This window comes from Poeciliopsis prolifica, unplaced genomic scaffold (assembly GCF_027474105.1).
Source record: "Poeciliopsis prolifica strain line A6 unplaced genomic scaffold, Auburn_PproV2 SCAFFOLD029, whole genome shotgun sequence".
NCBI classification, from domain to species: domain Eukaryota; kingdom Metazoa; phylum Chordata; class Actinopteri; order Cyprinodontiformes; family Poeciliidae; genus Poeciliopsis; species Poeciliopsis prolifica.
Genome location: NW_026562404.1, coordinates 1355755 through 1375345, shown reverse-complemented (window position 1 = coordinate 1375345; position 19591 = coordinate 1355755). Strand labels below are relative to the sequence as shown.

The window sequence follows — 19591 nt, the reverse complement described above, 5'->3', positions numbered from 1 at the left end:
TAGAACAGTGATCACCCTGAATGCTATAAAACTCATCTGTATTCTGACACCGAATTGCGCTGAACATTTTTGAGTGTATCCAGATTTGCATGTCAAAAAAAAAGAAAAAGAAAGTGACTGATAATTGTTTGACTACCACTAAAGTAGATGTGATTGCGGTGAAGCTGATTGTGGTGGTGAATTGTGGCATGCCGTGCTCGGCATGATAATAAGAATTGAACAATAACAATATTTGAAGCGATTTTTAAACAGCAACATGCCACAGCTAATCAGAAAACACAGGCTGGTGGGGAACAAAATGAAAGAATATATTTTTCTTCTGAGCATATTTTGGGGGTGAAAAGCATATCTTCTAAGGCTGCAGAAGCTCATTGTGGTGTGTGAAAAAAACGCCTCAAAGCAAATGTACTAATTAAAGTTATAGAAAGACTTAATTGTTTTTCATTTCCTTAGTTATTTTGCACAACACCAAACCCCCCGCTTCCACCCTTTTAGCAACAAATGCTTCATGCCTCTTATCAGTATTCCCCCCCCCCCCTTTTTAATGTTTTGTTGTTTTTTGTTATTAAATAACTTTGTCAGCACTCCTAGGAGTGAGAGATTTTGCACAGCAAAAAGAGAATGAGAAAACAGACAGATAATTCCAGATACAAGAGCAACATGACGAGCCAGGAGAAAAGCTCACACGTCTGTGTGCACTAACACGTTGGGAAACTCGTTGTAGCTTTCTGGATGCATAGCATGTCTGCGAGTAAAACAGGGCGCAAAAATAAAAACAACAGCAGCCAGGGAAGCGGCATCTCGCTCAGAAACAAGCGTGATGAAACGACGCTGTGCAGCATGAACATGTGCGTCTGTCTGTTTATCTCCTTAAGGCCAAACAGTCACTAGCCACACTGACAAAGGATGTGCCCAAGCGTCACTCATTGGCCATGCCCACGGAGGCGGTCGTCAATGGCAACAACCAGGAGTGGGTGATGCAGGCGGATCTTCCCCTGACTGCTGCCATCAGGCAAAGTCAGCAGACCCTCTACGTCCACACAGGCCATCCCACTGACAGACAAGGTAGGCCAACGCGAGGGCAGATTGCCTCGTAACATGTTGACATTGTGGCCCCATTGCTTACAAACTGCATGCTCACGTGAAGCTGGTCTCTACGCATTAAATTGCACCATCTGCTAAATATTATGATGTTCCAGCTGTGTTTTGTCATGCGCTTTATTTCCTCTGAAATGGCAGCCAAGGATAAGTTGCATGTTGAATGCATGTGGTCAGTCCTAAATGGAATACTTGTTTGAATTTTTATGTTGACGTTTTTCAGGTTTCATCTTTGTCAGAGTCGAAAAAGAAACAGGATTTCATATGACTTCCAAGCATTAGTCTAAAACGAATGGCGAAGCCATGTTTGAAATGCAATTGCCACTTTCTAGTACGTTTTCTAGTATAATTAGAACTTCGTCATACTTTAATGCAAATACAAACTATGTGAGGATTTCACTATAGCAAAGCTGCACTAGAGATAGACCCTCAACAAAACTGAGTACTTATTAAGAGATGTGTTATTTGCATAAAGCATTGGTTACACTCAGATTTGGGGAACCACAATGCAACCCTGCATTGATGTGAAAATCAATGCAGGGTTACACGTAGCTTTCAAACCATTTATCATGTGCAAAAGTGTGACTCCTTTCTTTGGAACAGGTTTCATGTTTCTGTTTGCCAGAGAAAGTTACCCTCAATTGTATCAACAAGATGTCCTCAGTATTGCCAATATGGAGTACTGCATAAGCAGAAATCAGTGAACAGATCAAACAAACTTTGAGGTCCATTACTCAATCCTTAGCTTGTAAATAAAGATGAAAAAAGGGGGATTTAATGGCATTTCTGATATTGTCTCTAGAGATATAGCAAAATCACATTTAAAATTTGAATTACTTTTTCTTGAGGAGCTCAGTTCTACATCATGTACATAGAAAATATATTAGTGGTTTTTGCAGCACTCTCGATGCAGTCAAGAGCTCTTCACTGTAAAACTGAGTTTGTGTTGAGAGATTTGCAAAACGAAACAAAAAAAATCTTATTTTTTATAAATCATTTATTATGTTTTTACAAAAACAAAAGACAACTTCTGAATACACAAAAATATATATGCAGACAATCTTCGCTGACTTGCCAGTATTTTGATCACTGACACACATGTCACTCTTTGTCATAGAAATTTTAATCTCGGTATTGTCATGAAAGCTTCAGTATGGAAAAAAATACTACAGCAATTATCTAAATGATTACTTGGCATAATCAATAAAAATATCCCAAACTGCAAATGTTTTACTTTTCTAACTCAATACTGCCGTGCTTAAATAGAAATAACAACTGGACATTCTATTCTCAACTGTGATATTTTATTTCCTTCCCTTAACTTTTCAAGCTTATTGCTAATTGCATTTTTATCATCAGTCTCGTGAAAGCACAAAACGTTCTGTGTTGCTGTAAGAGTAAAGTTTCTGTTGAATTCCTACGTCCCGCGGCTACCACTAAAGGGGAGTGCGGCAGGAGCCCCATACTTCCTAGGCAGGACTTATGTTACTACACACAAGTTCTGATGTTTTTGGAAAGGCTTTACTAGTATCTTTGCCAAACAATGGTTTCCGACATAAAAAAAAGCATAGGAAAAAGCAATAAAGTAGAGAAAAAGCTGCATAAATTAGCCTCGCAGCTGTACAAAACCCTTAAAATGCATTGTTTTAAATGGCAGCTGTAGCTCCACACACCAGTTGCTAACTAATTGGGGACATCTGGAGGAAGTCGCGGGCGAATGCAAGAAGACAGGGAAGATGTGGAGACAGTCACGAACTCCAAATTGCATTGCAATTGGCTGTACTTTATGTATCAGTCTCATTGGTTCGAGCACACGCTCTCTAAACCTCTGTGAAGCTGTTTCCCTGTTGCTTGGCAACTGCAGCTGGTTAGAAAAATATACCCTCTTTTCCTTCCTCCATTTATCTTTAAGCTAATTTTTATTCTGTGGTGTTGTGCTAATACTGAGGGTCCATCATATTTTATTTTATTTTTTTTTTCCCCTCATTTTGTACCGTTGGTGCCCCAAACTCCCGAGACAAAGGTAAGCCTATCCTCTCTCCCCTCTTGTCCCATTTAGTGGCTGCGGTGCGAGTGAGCCCCATCCACTCGCGTCAGCCTTCCATCATCTCTGACGCCTCTGCAGTGGAGGGAGAACGGTCGTCTACACCAAGCGACATAAACTCGCCACGTCACCGGACTCACTCCCTCTGCAATGTAAGAGCTGCCCGCCTCTGCGCCCTCCCAAGTAATCACCTGTTCTGCTCTCGTAGTAACGGCTGACTTTTCCACCGCCTGACCGCTGTTGTTTCCCCCTCGCTGTCCTTTTGGCTGAGTTCTCATTTGCCCCATGCATTTCTGTTGTGCACTCACTCTGGAGACGTGATATAAATTTTTTGCGGTGATTACAAAACAAACAAACAAACAAAAAAAAAACAATCATGTAAATAGGTGCATGCCCAACAGCATGAAAAGTTTCATCTCTCCTTTCTGTTGTGATCTCTTGGTATTTTTTTGCACCTCTTCTGCTCTTGTAATGCTCCGTTTCTGTGGTCGTCAGTTCAGTTTTTTTCCTCTCTTGTTCCTCCTGCAGTCCCTAGAAGATCTGGAGGAGGCGAAGCGTAAGAAGAAGAAAGAGAAGATGGGTCTGGGCTCACTGTCGCGTGTCTTTGCCCGGGGAAAGCAGCGCAAGTCTCTGGACCCCGGTTTGTTTGATGGTACTTCCACACCCGATTATTACATAGAAGAGGATGCAGACTGGTAAAAGCACAGCTCTCTGAGTGAACCCACCTTGGACCACGATGAGTGTTGGAGTGTATAGATATAATATAATACATGCGCCTGTTTAGCCCCACTAGAAGGGGGATAATTGTACGTGTGTGTGTGCGTGTCAGCGTGCACGTGCGTGGTTAGGCCAATGGTCAGAGGTCAAGTCAGGAGCCAGAGGCGCGTCTTGCTTCGCTGAAGTCTTATTGAACACATTGCACCTGTATGTATGTACACTTCTGTAAATAGAAACACAGCAACAATGTTGACTTGCTCTGTTAAAGCTGTGTTACTGGATCTTCTTCTTGACTTTTTGTTTTCAAAAAGCTGGAAACTTGAAGGACTGCTGTATCTGTAAATAACAACAGTTGTTGTGCACTCTGTGCTTGTAAATGTCTCCATGTTCCAATTAACTTTTGTTCATTTTGACACAAATTTCCCTCACAACTCAAAGCCCCTTTCTTTCTTTTTTTTTTGTTTTGTTTTGGGTTTTTTTTTTGTCCTGCCTGGTCCTCCCCTCCTTTTTCACACAGCCATGATGAGAACAGTTTCCTGTAGGCAACATGCAGACTCCTCAGTTCCAACAACAATTCGATTATCATTTATCGGATTCCTCAGAAAACAAAAACTGAACAGGGGCTCCAACTGGTTGCAAATGAGCCGCTGAGCACGGGGTCAGCATAATGAAGCCAAACAGGAAATGCAAAAAAAACACACACACAAAAAAACATGATTTCTATCTGCAAAGATAGAACGTACAGTGCCTTGTCGAGGTATTCATACCCCTTGATTTTTTTCTTTTCTCCATATTTGCAAAATTAATTATTGAATTCGATGCTCTGGTTGTATATTTGTTCTATATCTGTAGCAGATTTTTACTCCAGGATTGCTCCAACTCTAATCAGCTTCCCACAAATCATTATACTGCCACCAATATGTTTTATCATGGGGTTAGGCCAAAACGTTACATTCTGTTTTCACCAGCCCAGAGATTATGCTCTACAAGACTAACTGAGAGCTCGCAAAATAGAATCGAGGGCAGATCGAGTTGATGTAAAATTGGCTCAATACTGTCTTTTCACAATGTCTTTCTCCTCGTCCATCTTTCTTTGAGGTCAGATTTGTTAAGTGAACAGCTGAGAGTTTTCTGTTTTTTTCCCATCTGAGATGTGGATCTCTGTAGATCCTTCCAAGTTTTAAGTCGACATCTTGGCTGCTTCTCTCATGAGCCAGAATGCATTGATAAAACTCCTTAACTAGTTTATATCAAAGACATTGACAAATAGCTGTTGCTGCATTTGATAAGTAAAGTTAAAATTAAATAATATTGAACATCTTTTCATGTTGTTCAGTCCTTCTGGGATCTCACAATTATTTTGAAGATTCTTTTTGCAGTCAGGATCACTGATTATGTGGAGCAAATTTAGAAATATTTATGAGGAAGTTGGCAATATTTGCACGGTGTAACATAAATACTTTGTTAACTTTGTTAATCATCACATCGATCACGGATCTATTGATTTGGCGTGAATTTCTGTGATTGCTAAAAACCAGAGGGACTGATTGATGTAATTTCACATCTCTGGAGTCTAGAGGGCCACATAAAAAGGTATGGTGGGTCAGATTTGTCCCCTGAGCATTGAGTTTGACATGTGCTTTAGTAGGTATTAATGGCACGTTTAACATTGCTTTGTGATAAGCAAAAAATTTAAAAGGTTTTTTTTTTTTCTGATGTAACTCAGATTTAATCTGCTTGATGTGCCTGCAGTGACCCTTGATCTTTATGGTGCTGCTTGTTCATGAGAGTCTTCAAACGTCCTTGATAGATCAGTTGGACTTATTCTAAGAGACTATATGTATAAATTAGGTAACCAGTAATCATTAAGTAGCTGGTTATATTGGCATTTCTAGGGTGACAGAGTAAGGAGGGCTAAATGGTTTCTACATCATTCAGATATTTTAGATTAACCATGAATGCCTACATGGATTTAGCTTCTCTGTGTCAGTCCATCACATAAAATCCATTGAAGTTTGTGGCTGTGATGTGACAAAATATCCAAATGTTCGAGGGATATGCAAGACACAGCACACACCTGAACATGTAACCTGCATGCATTAACCTCAGACCCCCAAGCATGCTGACAGGGTTGTGTTGCATATGTTGTCAAGAAGGCACTTTAATAAAAAAAAAGAGAGGTCAGTTACTGATTTCATGATGTTTTTTCATGGTTTTGTCAGATTCAAATGTAACCTGTTTGACTTTTAAACTTGATCCTTTAATTTTCTTTGATTACTCTGTTAGGGTTTAGCAATTTAGCCTGATTCTGCATCTCCAAGGCAACATTTCCATGTAGAAATCAATTTGGAAATTTCAAGATGAGCAAAGATGCCAAGAAACCAACACTATTTTTAATCATTCATGTTTTTTTCTCCCATTTTCTTTTAACTTGATCTCGCAATTGCTCGCAGCTATCATTATGCTAATACTCTGAAAAGCTGCTGGCATTGGATTATAGCGGAGGAGCCTGTCTAAAATTAGAAGCTAGATTTAAAACTGATGGTCAAGACTTTTGCAGACCGCTGGAATCAAAGTTGTTTTTAATTAATAACTGGAACCATAATTAAAAGAAGCATACATTAAACAAAAGACTCTAACAGTGATGAGTGCCTTCTCTGGAGGTTAGGTCTTAAGCATACTAATCAAGTAAAAGCATTGGTTTCCAGGTGACCCCCAGAGCTCACTAAACATTATTCAGTTTAAGCTACTATTGGGGGAAAAAAAAAGCAATTAGCTCTGTGTTAAAGGTTAATAACATTTCTTCAAGCCAAAGAATGTCCAGAGACACGGGATTCTTTTCATCCTGGATCAAATTGGAGTCTGCACTGCCCCCACTGGAAATCTCTTCTCTCCCTGACATTAAATTATCACCGGGTGTTCATTAGCTGTACCAAAAACCCCCAAAAACAGTGCCAGACAGTGGAGCACTGGAGCTATTTTTAAACCAGATTTTACGAGAAAAGAGGATCTTTGGAAAAGTATTTGCTGCCAGACTTTATTTTTTATGTTTTTTTTTTACATGGTCACATTTCAATGTTTCAGATGATCAAACGAATTTTAATATAAGATATGAAAACCTGAGTAAATGTAAAATGCTGTTTCAAATTATGATTTTAATTCGTCAAGCTATCCAAAGCAACCTGCCCTTGCGTGAAAAAATAACCGCCCTCTAAAACCAGCTACTAGTTGTTCCACCCTGGCCAGTAACAACTGGCAAAGAGTCTTTTACATCAGTGTGGAGGAATTTAGTCCAATTTTCTTTGCACCAGTATGTAAATCAGCTTCACTGGAGGGTTTTAAATAGCCTACTCTAAATCATTACCAAAGCCTTTAATTCAGATTTAATTCCAAACTTTGACTCGAAGATCCACTTGGGTTTTTTTATATATATAATTCAAAGGTGGATTTGCTAGTGCGCTAGAGTTGAGTTATGGAGCCTTGTGAAGCTTCATGATTCAAGCACACTTGAGTTTTAAGACAATAACATATCATTGGACATTGTCATCTGCTTGATTTTCTGAAACATTTAGGCGTGACAAAAACGGAAAATAATATGTAGGAAATGCAAAGATAAATCATCACATATTCGGCTGTATTTATAGGAACAATTCAACCACTTGAGGTATTCATTATCAAATAATATATAGAAAAACACAGGCTACTTTTATGTTTTCATTTAATCAGTTTTTACCTGCTGATGGGAGAAACTACATATCAAATGCAGCATTGTATGATTTCATATTCTGAGCCACGGTGTGTTTTTATTCTGCCACAGATATTTTACTTTTTGTAAATGAGACAGCATTACAGAAATGAGATGAATCTTATTGTTATTATTATTGAAGAGTTTTATTTAAAGTCAGAGATGTAGGCCTCAGTGTGGAACTGAGATATTTAGAAGTAGATAGTAGCGACTTTTTAAGGCATGGCAACGACGTTACACTAAAAAAAGAAAACAAATAAAAAAATAAGATTATTTTAAAATAAAATAAATGATAATGATTTCTATGTGGCTGTCCTCTCTTTTCCTGTGTTTGTGTTGTTTAAGTGTTTTGTGGTTGTATGTTGTTACTTCTGATTTGTCCCGTTTTTCACGTGGGGGAGCTGCAGGGTGCAGCCTTCAAATGGCCTTTTTTTCTCTTTTTCCCTCTGATTTCTTCATTCCCTGCATTTCCCACAAAGCTGCATTAGTTTTGTCAAAATAAAGGGCCAAGGGAAGATAAGGCCATGCCAGATCTCATGTGTGAGCGCATGGTGTCAATAATGGTGTGTACCACGTGGGCACTAACCTGTAACTCTGACCCCTTCCCGTCAAACTCCCATCCTACTCTCAACACAGTGGAGCGACCCAAGAAGCAACCAGTCCCATTCAAAGAGGTTGGAGGAAAGATCATTTCTTGTTGCTTCAACAAAGAGTTGCACTGGGTTGCAAACTGTGTTGGAAGATACCTTCTAACTTTCAAACGTCGTCACACTCTGACCTGACTTAGCACTTCTTCAAGTTGAAGTGTAATTATAAAAAGATGTAATGTGTGAAACAAAGTGAGTGACGAAACATAAACAGGCTTTTGAGAGCAAAAGTAAGTTTTTTGATATACATTGGCCAGTTACTTTATTAGCCAGATTTATTTTTGTTTCTTTAAGAGTTTTTTATTTTTATTTTTATTATTATTATTATTATTTTTGTGACCTGGGTTAACTTGCGCTCTCCAAATATCTCAAATTTAACTAAATTAGTTGAAAAAACAACAAAGGAAGGAAGGAGGCAAGAAAGGAAGGATGAAAAAATAACTTGTGGTAGGGCTGCTATAATTTTTCAAAGATATTATTAAATGCATGATCGGAGGTCACTGAAAGTCAGTCAGGACACATTATCCAGATCAAACAAAAGTAGTGTCAATGTTTTGTCCACTGTTTGTTTTGGTTTGGACAAAAAAATATTGTTTGGCACTATCATTTTATAGACTCTAAAGTATAACTAGCAGGTCTGTTTTTTCACTTCATATCCATGATATTCTTATATTCCACCACCAACCCAAAGGTTCACCAAATGTATTACTGAAAAAAAACAAAAAACAAATACAATCTTAGAAGTCTCATTTGTTTTCCCAGTAGGAAATGCAAAACAAAACATATTTTCCAATGATATAGGCTGTATTCTGTTGCAGGTTTTAGTTTATTTAAACTAATGTATGGTAATAATATCTCACATATAGTTGATTTATTTCAGAAGATTTTAAATTGTACCCTATTTCCATGGATAAAGGTTTTTATCCTCATCTGAGTCAGATGACTCTTCTGAAATATGACTGATTATGTTCTAACCTCCCTATCAAACCAAGTGAACAGAAAGTGGTAGAGGTGCTTTCAATCAATATATTTTACCTGTATTTTTCATTTTCTAAGATTTTGTGAAGAACCTTTATTTACCATAACTTGAGAGGAAAGCAGACAGACAGAGAAAAGGGAAAACATTCAGCAAACATTCAAAATCTGCACAACTGTGCTGAGGAGTAATTGCCTCTAAATGTTTCATGGTGTCTACCATTTTAGCACAAGCTGTGTCCTCAATTAGATTGTTTTTAATCTAACCAAATAAAGTTTAAAATCCAGTAAATTCCAAATGATCATTCCAAGAACAGGAAACCCTGCAAGGCTTATGGCTTCTTAAACTAAGTTTAGGCAAAAATAGAGGCGATTGTATTTTCAGTCAAATCATCCATCCAGTAACAGATTTCTGATTGTCTTTTGTAAACAAATAACTCCAACAGGTTTGCTCATTGGCTTAGTTCTCTCAAGCACATATATATTTAAATAGGCTCCATTAAGTGGGTTTTCTTTGTCAATGTGATTTCATAGTAAAACAAAACAAAACAAAAAATATATATATCTATATATAAATTAGTTGTTTTTTACACTGTAATAAAATGGATGCTGAATGTGCAGAGAACAACAAGGACAAAGTGTCTGCATTGTCCATTATGTTATGACTGCGCTGAAAGATGGATGCTTTTATCCCAGGCTCATTAGTCTCCCAGCAGCTTCACTGTTTTAGCCTTGATGGCTGTGGCTAATGTTCATTCATAGGGCGAGGCAAACAAAATAGGTGTATTGAAATATATGGTAATAATTCAAAGATTTCAAATGTAATACATGAGTCATGTGGCTATTTTTTCTGCTGTCCACTTCCTGTGTACGTCAAATACAAGGAAGCGATGCATTATGAGATGTGAGGATGTCGCCATCTGCTGCTCGAGTAAGGGAAATGCTTTCATTGGCGTTTATTTTTTTGTCTCCTGAAAACATAATTTATTGATAAAATGTAAATGTTTGAGCTATCATAATGTTTTTGTCAGATAAATGTTGCAAATCTGCGGGGGATAGCTTTTCATCCATTCAGGGTACCAGCAGGACATTGATGTAATATAAGAAGCATGAGAATACTCTACACATCGTCTAACTGTAGGGTTCCTGCAGGCTTATTTATATGGATGAGTCATGTTATTTTAAAAGCTCAAGCAGATGCTCCAGTTAATGGACTCTTTAAGTGAGGAGCTTGTTAACAAAAAGTTGCATCCTTGTCTCCAGTAATATAGCTGTAATTTCATGGAATGAAAGAAAATGATTTCCCTCCCAATGGGCTCATCTTTTTTACATTGAAGCTCTGATTGTTGTGGTGCATTAACGCTTTTGCTCTTATCATTGCTCTCAAAACTCACTGCCACCCCTGTCTCCACTCAAAAACTTCACCCACATCACCCATCTGAACTTCATCCCCTCACCCACCCAGACTCAGACAGCCTCTACAGTTCCACCCGCCTCAGCCTGTCAGACGGGTCAGAGGACCAGCTGGATCGCCTCCAGCAAGTGGAGCTGGCCAGGATGACGCCCATGTCTCAGTGGAGGGCTGGCACCGTTCAGGCCTGGCTGGAGGTTGTCATGGCAATGCCTATGTACATTCGCACCTGCTCGGAAAATGTCAAGAGCGGAAAGGTAACGCCAGCTGCATTCAGCGTGGGTTTCATCTCAAGCTTCCAAGCAGGAGTTGTAGTAACAGGTCCGTTCTAACATTTTCCAGGTCTTACTGGGACTAACGGATGAAGACCTGGAGCTGGGTTTGGGCGTCAACAGTTTGATGCACCGCCGGAAACTTCGCCTTGCCATAGAGGATTACAGAGAGGCTGAGAGTGGCAAAGAGTGAGGAAAGCCTAAAAACAGCCTCATTATAAGACATAACAGTGTGTTTAGAGGGCCATCTGTTGGCCATTTGAAGTAAAAACCAGTCTTTCATCTCAAAAGCCAAGAAATAAATTAGTGGAAATTATCGTTTTTCAGGGTGAGGCAGGTCAGACCCATTTGATATTTTACATAAAATTTACTAAAATAGTAATGTTCTTAATTTAACTAGTATTGCCTGTCACTTTTAAGCTGGTTGAAATATCAGGTATTAAGAATTACAATAAAATAAAATAGCCTGACATAAATCTGTAGATGTATTCTTCTGTAAGGCTTATATTTGGTAGCGCTTTCTTTTTTATTAAGCTTTTTTTTACATTCTAGGTTGAATTTGATCACATGAAAATGTTAGAAATATACCTGTCTTATGAAATAAATTCAAAGAATCATAAAGTTTGCAGTTCAAGTTGGTCATAATGGCTTTATTTTTCCTGATTTTCTGTCTGTTGAACAGGTCTGCAAGATTGCACTGCTCAAATCCCAGATTGTATTTATTTCTCTACTTAATAGATTTTTTTTTTTTTTACCAGACAAGAGAAAATGTCAACACAGATTTAGTTGGTAGTCTGTAAAAGAAGACTATCAATAATTTACAGATATAAAAGTTTCAGAGACAAAACAATCATTGTTCACCCTTTTTCTGAGTTTTCCCAAAGCGCATGTGCAATGAAGTTAAAAACACATCAAACAGATTAAAATTTAACAGGTGAAAATTAAACAGGTTAACTACAAGTTCTCAGAATAACTTTTAACTTATTATCTAGAATGGCTCCGAGATGTTTGTAGTTCTCATCTGTCTCTACTGTCTTTCTTTTAGCTTCTATTATGATCATGATAGTGTTTATGTCAAATTTATTCAGTTTTGTTTGCACAATTAAAATACAGATCATGTTTATAAAGAAATAATAAAATAATAATATTGCAGAAAGACGCAAAAGCCAATTAGTTTCCACCCGGGTAACATGTTCATCTCATGAATTTATGATATGCAATCATATATAAAAAAAAAAAACATAGAAACACATCTACAAAGAATTAATAGAAATTTACAGAAAATATGTAACAATGAAGAAAATTCATTGATAAAGTACAGCTTTATTTACGGTATGCAGCACATTTAAATAGATGACCGAAGTCCCTCACTATTACCTATAAGGTACAAGACAGAGTAAAACTTTAATACAATAAATAAGAACAATAAAGGGTTTCTAAGAACTAATTAGCTTCTCTGATGGCAAAGGCCAGGGGAAAATATTTGTTTTTTTAAAATGCATTGTAATGATTCTATACTGTGAGCAACATGGGCATGTAGATTTAAGGTATTCCACACTGTTGGGCCACCACAGCAAATGTTCAATCACCTCTACATTTTAACTGGTCCCAGATCACTGAGGAGAAACTGGCTGAGTAACTGGAGGACACTTAAAGGTGTGGATATTCAGAAGATCGTGAAGACAGAATGTGGCTAGTCGGTCTAGTGAGCAATAAAACTCTAAAATCAGCGTGATGACAAATAGGAAGTCAATAAAGAGATTTCAAGATTGGAGCTAGTGTTGATGCTTCTTTTTGCCAACTAGAGCTACTTGCAGGGATGATGGAGTTAGCTCGATATAAAACAATCGTCCTGTGTGGTGATAAAAGCATGAGTAATCGTCTCTTAAAAGAGAGACAAGGCTTTTCTTTATCAATGAGTAGTAGTTGGAAAAAAATTGACTGCTGTTTATCAAGCTTAAGATAATTATCCAGAATAAAATAAGACCCAAATTTAAAAATTAAAATCATCTGTACTGGGCATATTTAGATTTTCTAAAGCAGATTACCTCAGTCTACATTTTCTGAGGTTTTAATTTCAGCCAGACAGGTAAATGCATTACTGCTGCTTAATTTAAACTTGGCAGACAAGCCCTGGACGTTGTGTTTCTGTGATCTCAGTGTTCTTATCTCTTGCCCGGGGTATTGTGTTGGGATTGAAGATGCAGCACTGGTTCTGCTTCTGCTCAAATTATGGAAGCTTCAGTGTTGATAACAAAATTGTCTGTCCTGTCCAACTAACTGCTAAAGAGGACTGAGGGCCTAGACTGACAGAAAAGGGCCTGTCAGCTCTTTTCTTGAAACAGAAAAAAGCTGTTCCTTCAATACCAACCAGAAAAACTTAGTACTTTGGTTAATGGTGTCACAGAATGTCATTAAAAGGGGTGTACCATGATATAAATTGTAAGCGCTGTGGTTGTCATTTTAGCAATACTCCAATAAATAAGTGTATGTGACCCACCCTGTCGTTTCTACTGTAACATCATTAAATAATTGCTATTTTGGTGCATATATTGCAATTTTCTCCATGAGTAACCCTTTTCTGTCCATAGGCTGTCAAAGGCCGCAGAGTTGGACCACCACTGGGTGGCCAAGGCCTGGTTAAGTGACGTGGGATTGCCTCAGTACTCCCAGGCTTTTCACACTCATCTGGTGGACGGGCGGATGCTGAACTCCCTGACCCGCCGAGACTTAGAGCGTCACCTCAACATCACCAAGAAGTTCCATCAGGTCAGCCTGTTGCTGGGCATCGAACTGCTGCAGTCGCTCGACTTCAACAAAGAGGTGAGCAAGAAAGAAAGCTTGGGGGATGAATCTGCTTGAAAGTGCTTGGGCAGAAAACAAGTGATGGAAGCTATCAAGTGATAGCCAATGGAAGCGATCAGCTAAAATGTGTTTCATGAAATAATGTCCCAGGTGCTGCAGGCTCGTCGGACACAGTGTGAGCACCAGAATGAGGATCCGCTGGTATGGACGTCTCATCGCGTCATGAAATGGATCAAAGATATTGACCTCAAGGTGAGGCAGCACAAAAAAAGAAGTAAAGTCCATAAAACACATTACTTATCAAAATGAATTGAATGAAAACAACATATTTTGAATCCAAATACAATTTAGTAAAAAGAGTCTTAGAAAAGTACCTTCTACACAGTTTAATAAAGAGTTGATATCTCCAGGTAAATCTGGGCACCCATTTTTTCTCAGAATAGACTTCAACGAGAGAAGGCACAGAGCAGTAAGAAGTGGATCAAGTGTTCAACCCTTAGGAACTCTCCATGAAAAAGAACAGATACTTTCTGTAATCAACACTGAGACTTCTGTCACTGGTGTAGCAACAACTCAGTTCTCCACCTCTAAGTCTAACGCAATAAGAACTCTGCAACTGAGGAATCTAAAAGAGAATTACTAAAAGGATGTTGTTTTTTTGTTTGGCATAATTCCTGTAATTTTTATCTTGAAACCATAATGAGACCATAAAACTTTGAAGGAAGGTAGATCTTCCTTATTGAAGTAAAATTTGTTACGTCATGAGGCTAGATAAAGGAGGGTAGTTTTATCATAGCGAGATAAGAAACAGACCGCAAACTGGACAAGCATTTCCTGTAACACTGACTCCAGTCACAGATAAGGATGTCTGATCTGGCATTGTATGAAGACCTGGAAGTTTCTATTTATCATGAATAATACTGACTTCATTTTACATTGAGGTGAATCAATGGAAGGGCTTTTTCCTTATGTTGATAAACACAGAAATAAAAAAAATAAAAAAAATTAAGAGTCTGTTGTGGTTTGTTTTTTAATCTTGGTTACCAGGAATACGCTGACAGCCTCCTCAGTAGTGGAGTTCATGGAGCTGTTATGATGCTTGACCCGTCTTTCAACACCGACTCAATGGCTACAGCACTGGGAATTCCCAGCAACAAACACATGGTCCGGCGGCATCTTGATGAGGAGATGATGGCACTGATTGGCTCAGCCAGGTGGGCGCCAATGTTCATGTACAGCATGTGCAGGCTGCAAAAAAATGAACAATGTTAGAGTTACAGAGAGCATCCTGTCTTGACCGGTGATCTAATAATATCAAAAATATATGAAACCAGTCAAAAAGGAATATTTGTTCAACCAAATATTACCCACGGGTTGTTTTTTCCACTCAGCTACTATATAAGAAACATTAATATGACATTCGATATAATTTTTCAAGTCATTGTGAATGCTTCACAAAGGTGAATTATGCCCTCTCCAAATGTTACTTGTGTTAACCTTCTTTCTTTTTCTGCTTCCCTGTAGAGCAAATACACAGCAAAGTTATGATCTTTCAGGTGCAGTAACACCACCTACGCTCCTGCGGCAGAACTCTCTGACCAGACCACCGAGCTCTAACACCCGACACACGGCTGATGAGGGTTCTTTAAGAAGGAGGGCTGTGAAGGTACATATATCTCAGAAACAAAAGAGTTTCTCTAAATTTCAACCTTTGTTGCGCAGCTTACATCTTGAGTTAACTGCAGATATTTTTTGTTCATTACTGAAGCAATAAATGTAATGTAAACTATCAAAATATATGTCTCTGTATGTGATGACGTTTCAATGTTTCAGCCTCCAATAGGGCTCAGCCCCAAAAAGCGGGGTGGGCGGGACCTGAGTTGCCACAGCAGTTTTGGCTCCTTGCCACGGGAAGTTCGAGATCACACTCCCTCCAGATCTGAAGGAAGCCCAATCCGAGGATACTCAAGCATCGAGATCACAAACGTGTGATGGCAATAGAGCCGACCGAAAATGCAGTGAATACTCTGCTGCATATAAAGGACAGATTGCACTTTGAATAAAAGAGTATGTTTTTTTTTGTTAGTTTTTTTTTTTTTTCTTGATTTAAGTAAATTGTGCACAAGCAGCTATTTGCTTGTTTGGACAGTCATTTCTTTTTGCTCTAATGTCAGAGAACTGACAGACTTATTTTTCTATTTTGTGTATTAATGTTTCTTGGTGGTGTATGTTGACGAACACTGACAGTAAAACTGATTATTCTACCCAAAGAATTGACTCTTTCTATTGTACAGACTACTTAAAGATTAAAAATAGAAAAAGATTAAAGTGTTAAATGTTCTTGTTTCTTTCTGGTCTATCCATTGTGACACATTCTTAATGTGGTGGACAGTTGAGACAGATCTAAATAAAATTTGTAAGTTTTTATGAATATTTTTTTTTTTTATGTACAATTACACCATTATGTCTGAAGAAATGTAGCACCTCCTTTGGAGAACAATCACATGCAGTAAATATTACAATGTCAACAAAAGATGTGTGCTGTAATAAAATGAAATGAGAGTTTTGAAAATGAAAGGACAAAAAATGCTTGTGATAAAATAAAGATCATAATTCAAATGCATCTGGACCAGTGAAAGTAATTTTTCAAATAATACAAAAAAAAAAAAAAGCCGATGTTTCTCAAGATACAATGAGATGAAACTACATTTCCCATTCATTGTTATGGATTAAGTAATATTGTCCTTCAGATGAAGGAAGATTAAACAGAATGGGACCATCATCTGTTATTGTTTGACAACCAAGAAACAGGAGGAGTTAAAGAAATCAAATCTTTAAGTTTTGAGTTAAAGAAATCAAAACTTTTGTTTTAGCTAAAGCTTTTAAATCTGTTGTCAATTAATAATTGAGACCTTCAACACTTCTACACTATTTATCTAGTTTTTGATCTGGTGTTACATCTTTGAAGATCTTTCACAATGTTGTTTGTTCACATTCACATTGTTCACAACAATGTAAAAGATAAAGAAAGTATCTTATAGATGTATCTTAAAGAGAGTATCTTATAGATGAGTTCCAGAGCCCTCTACTGCTATTTACAGACCCCAGTATATGAAATGAGATTATATTATTTCCACAAGTGTTAACATCTTAGAGGGTGTCACTCAATTGCCAATTCTTGGATCACTGTTTTTTATAATCCATATTAATAATGTGACTCAAATTTTCTCCAACAATTTTTTTTAATCTGTATGTTATCCATAAATTTGTTTTTCTGGTAGCACACAAGAAGTGGTCCTCTCCAAACTCAAAAAGCCTTCAGTACTGTGCAAAATTGACTTGGTAACTTATAATCTGGTTTGAATCCAGTCACATTCAATTTTTAAACTCAAGATCAAAGCTAATAGTTGCATACCTATAATAATCTTGCTCGATTGGGGTTTTCTCTTAGGCTAAATATCTTTGTATTCTAATTGACAAAAGACTCATATTCAGACCAAACACTGGCCTTTATTTTGCAATAAATGTTGTTTCTGCAACCTTTCACCCATTTTGTTTTATGGGGAAGTTGTATGCATGCCTACACATTTCCTTTAAGAGACTGTTTTAAAATCTCAAAGTGCCACTGTTTTGATATGAGAGGGTATATCACTCTCCTCTGTCCACCAGAAGACTAAGTTATATCAACCAAAACACTCCTTATGCTCACAGAACATTTATCCTTTCAAAATCCCATTGACCTGGGTTGAATTGAGGGAGTGGTCTCATCAACATGCAGCTCTATTTGCCTGGAATCAGAATGTCTTCAATTTCCAAGAGCTGGTCTCTCAGAACACTTTTTAGTTTCTAAAGAGCCTCGAAAGTAATACATTTTGATGCAGATGCTTCTAAAACCTGATTGTACTCTTTGTTGTATACTTTAATGTTTAAATTTTTGTGTATGAAACTGTCCCTGTGTTGCTGTTTGGCCATGCATCTCTTGTAATATCATTGAGTTTTAATCTCAATGAGATTAATGTTTTCTGGTGAAATAAAGGTGATCTGAAAAATCAGTGTGACATCTTATGCTATAATGTCTGTCCACTACCCTCCATTCATTTTTTTTCCATTGTAGCCAACTCTTGTTCTGGCCAATTTGTAGAGGCAGACTTTATTATTTCCACTATTTCTTCAGGTTTTAGCACAGATATGCAGTGAATATCAAAGAATTAACACACATTTCCAAGAGCAATACAGGCCACTTCAAATTGCATGTACAAATCAGGAAAAGCCCTGCAAGACAAAAGCAATTATTAAACATAAAATAAGGAGTAAAACAGTGCCATAGAGGGCATGCATGGTTCAATGCTCGTATTCGGATGTAAGATGAAACCTCCAAACCTTTCCATTTATACCTACATTGTTACTCATCTGTTCTGTGGGATGAGTCATAGTTTATAACTTGTAGTTTAATATGGTGCAACTTCTTCCTGTTACTCACAGTGACTCCACCTTTATCCCAGACATGTTGGGTGGATGGATATCCTCTTGAATATCAGTGGAAGTTAAGGAGGAAGCTCCAACGGTGAAGCAGTGAGTGAAGAAACATAATTCTCGATTAAGCTTTACAACCATATCAATAACTTCATGGCATTTGATGCGAATTACTTTATGACCTCATAAAAGATAGAAACCCAATGGACATAACAGTTATTTTGTTTAACCACCTTCTTATGTAAGTGATATAATGATTTACTTGAACATATTTAGTTTTAAGGTAACTAAATGGGAAGCTTCTGCCATTTAAATCAAGCTTGAATCCAAGTGTAATGTTTTCCTTCGCTGCCATCAAATGTGATTACGAACTGGCGGTGATGTAGCATCAATCCAGACAAACAGATTTAATCAGGACTCGTTCACAGTGGCTCTACACATATTGCACCTTCCTCTGTGCGTGTGCAGTGTAACAGAGTGAACCATGATGATGCCTGAGAGGAAGAAAGCTTCCCCAGAGCCCAGAGTAACAAGGCAGCCTCATTGAAAAGGAACAATGCAACAACTTGGCAAGTGCTGGAAATGATTTTGCCATTATAGTGCGATAGATCTGGACTGTTCCCCATTCTGGCAGGTGATGCAGCTGTTGGCATTGGAAAGATGAAGTGTAAAGCGAAGCAGAGCATATTTTGAAGAAGTCAGCTTGAAAACACAGATGGACGTCAAAAACATAACATGAAAGATAAATCATGTCATGTGACAACAACTGAGGCATGACAGTTAGGTAGGCATGTGGTAAATTTACAAAGAGGAAGTAAAAGTCAAGCACTGATAAAACTAGGTTTACTGGATGTAGACGTACTAAATTATTCAGTGTTGCTGACGTTTGACTTTGTTGATTGTTGTTGTAAAAATGCATAAAGGAAAAGGTTAACTACACTTTCCTAGAAATTTCATTGTGAACTTTCAAACTGTTGCAAAACTCTGCTGACATTTGAAGATATTGTTGTTGTACTAAGCCTAGTTAACATTTTATTGTTGTTGCCTGAGAAACATTTTAATACCTTTGATGACCTGGTCAGAGAGATAACAGAGACATTATTTGTGATAGGATTGTTGCATCATTCTGTTCAGCAAACTTCACGGTAATGTGACAAAGTATGAGAAATTTCTCCTCTGCTGTAACACATCTGCTATACATTGGCTTGAAGATACATACTCTCATTTCCAAGCTGAGATGTAAAATCATTCAGCCAACAAATAATAGAAAACTGCCTCACCCAGCTATTGCTTTTCTGATTATGATGTCCCCAATACTCTTCTTGAACTTTGGCATTCATGGTCACTAAAACCTTTTAGAAATGGTCATAAAAAACTGTCAGACTCAATTTAACTGGACAAATA

General features: G+C 37.7%; 2 protein-coding genes across 6 annotated transcripts in view; both read left to right on the top strand.

Annotated features, from left to right (window-relative positions):
- Window positions 1–10785, top strand: part of LOC129372266 (kazrin-like) — a 157613-nt gene extending 146828 nt beyond the window's left edge. For 2 of the 5 annotated variants that reach the window (XM_055049424.1, XM_055049422.1), the window contains 3 exons: window positions 876–1065; window positions 3158–3294; window positions 3671–7909. In XM_055049424.1, the coding sequence (XP_054905399.1) occupies window positions 876–1065; window positions 3158–3294; window positions 3671–3841 (498 nt within the window). In that variant the 3' untranslated portion in view covers window positions 3842–7909. Of the gene's footprint in view, window positions 1–875; window positions 1066–3157; window positions 3295–3670; window positions 7910–10691 lie in introns of those variants that run through there. The other 3 variants (XR_008607237.1, XR_008607238.1, XM_055049423.1) reach the window with 3 other exon arrangements.
- On the top strand, window positions 7996–17766 carry LOC129372267 (kazrin-A-like). Its single transcript, XM_055049425.1, has 7 exons — window positions 7996–10894; window positions 10980–11098; window positions 13501–13732; window positions 13865–13966; window positions 14762–14928; window positions 15239–15380; window positions 15548–17766. Exons 1-7 carry the CDS (start codon window positions 10784–10786, stop codon window positions 15704–15706), a joined length of 1032 nt encoding a protein of 343 aa, XP_054905400.1. The 5' UTR covers window positions 7996–10783; the 3' UTR covers window positions 15707–17766.
- The last annotated feature ends 1825 nt before the right edge of the window (window positions 17767–19591 follow it).

What these genes read in the sequence shown, in the direction of transcription:
- LOC129372267 (XM_055049425.1), top strand. Translation starts at nt 10,784, where the DNA reads ATGACGCCCATGTCTCAGTGGAGGGCTGGCACCGTTCAGGCCTGGCTG. An exon ending in GAGGCTGAGAGTGGCAAAGA is followed by an intron (nt 11,099 to 13,500) that starts GTGAGGAAAGCC and finishes TTCTGTCCATAG; the next exon opens with GCTGTCAAAGGCCGCAGAGT. An exon ending in TAAGAAGGAGGGCTGTGAAG is followed by an intron (nt 15,381 to 15,547) that starts GTACATATATCT and finishes TCAATGTTTCAG; the next exon opens with CCTCCAATAGGGCTCAGCCC.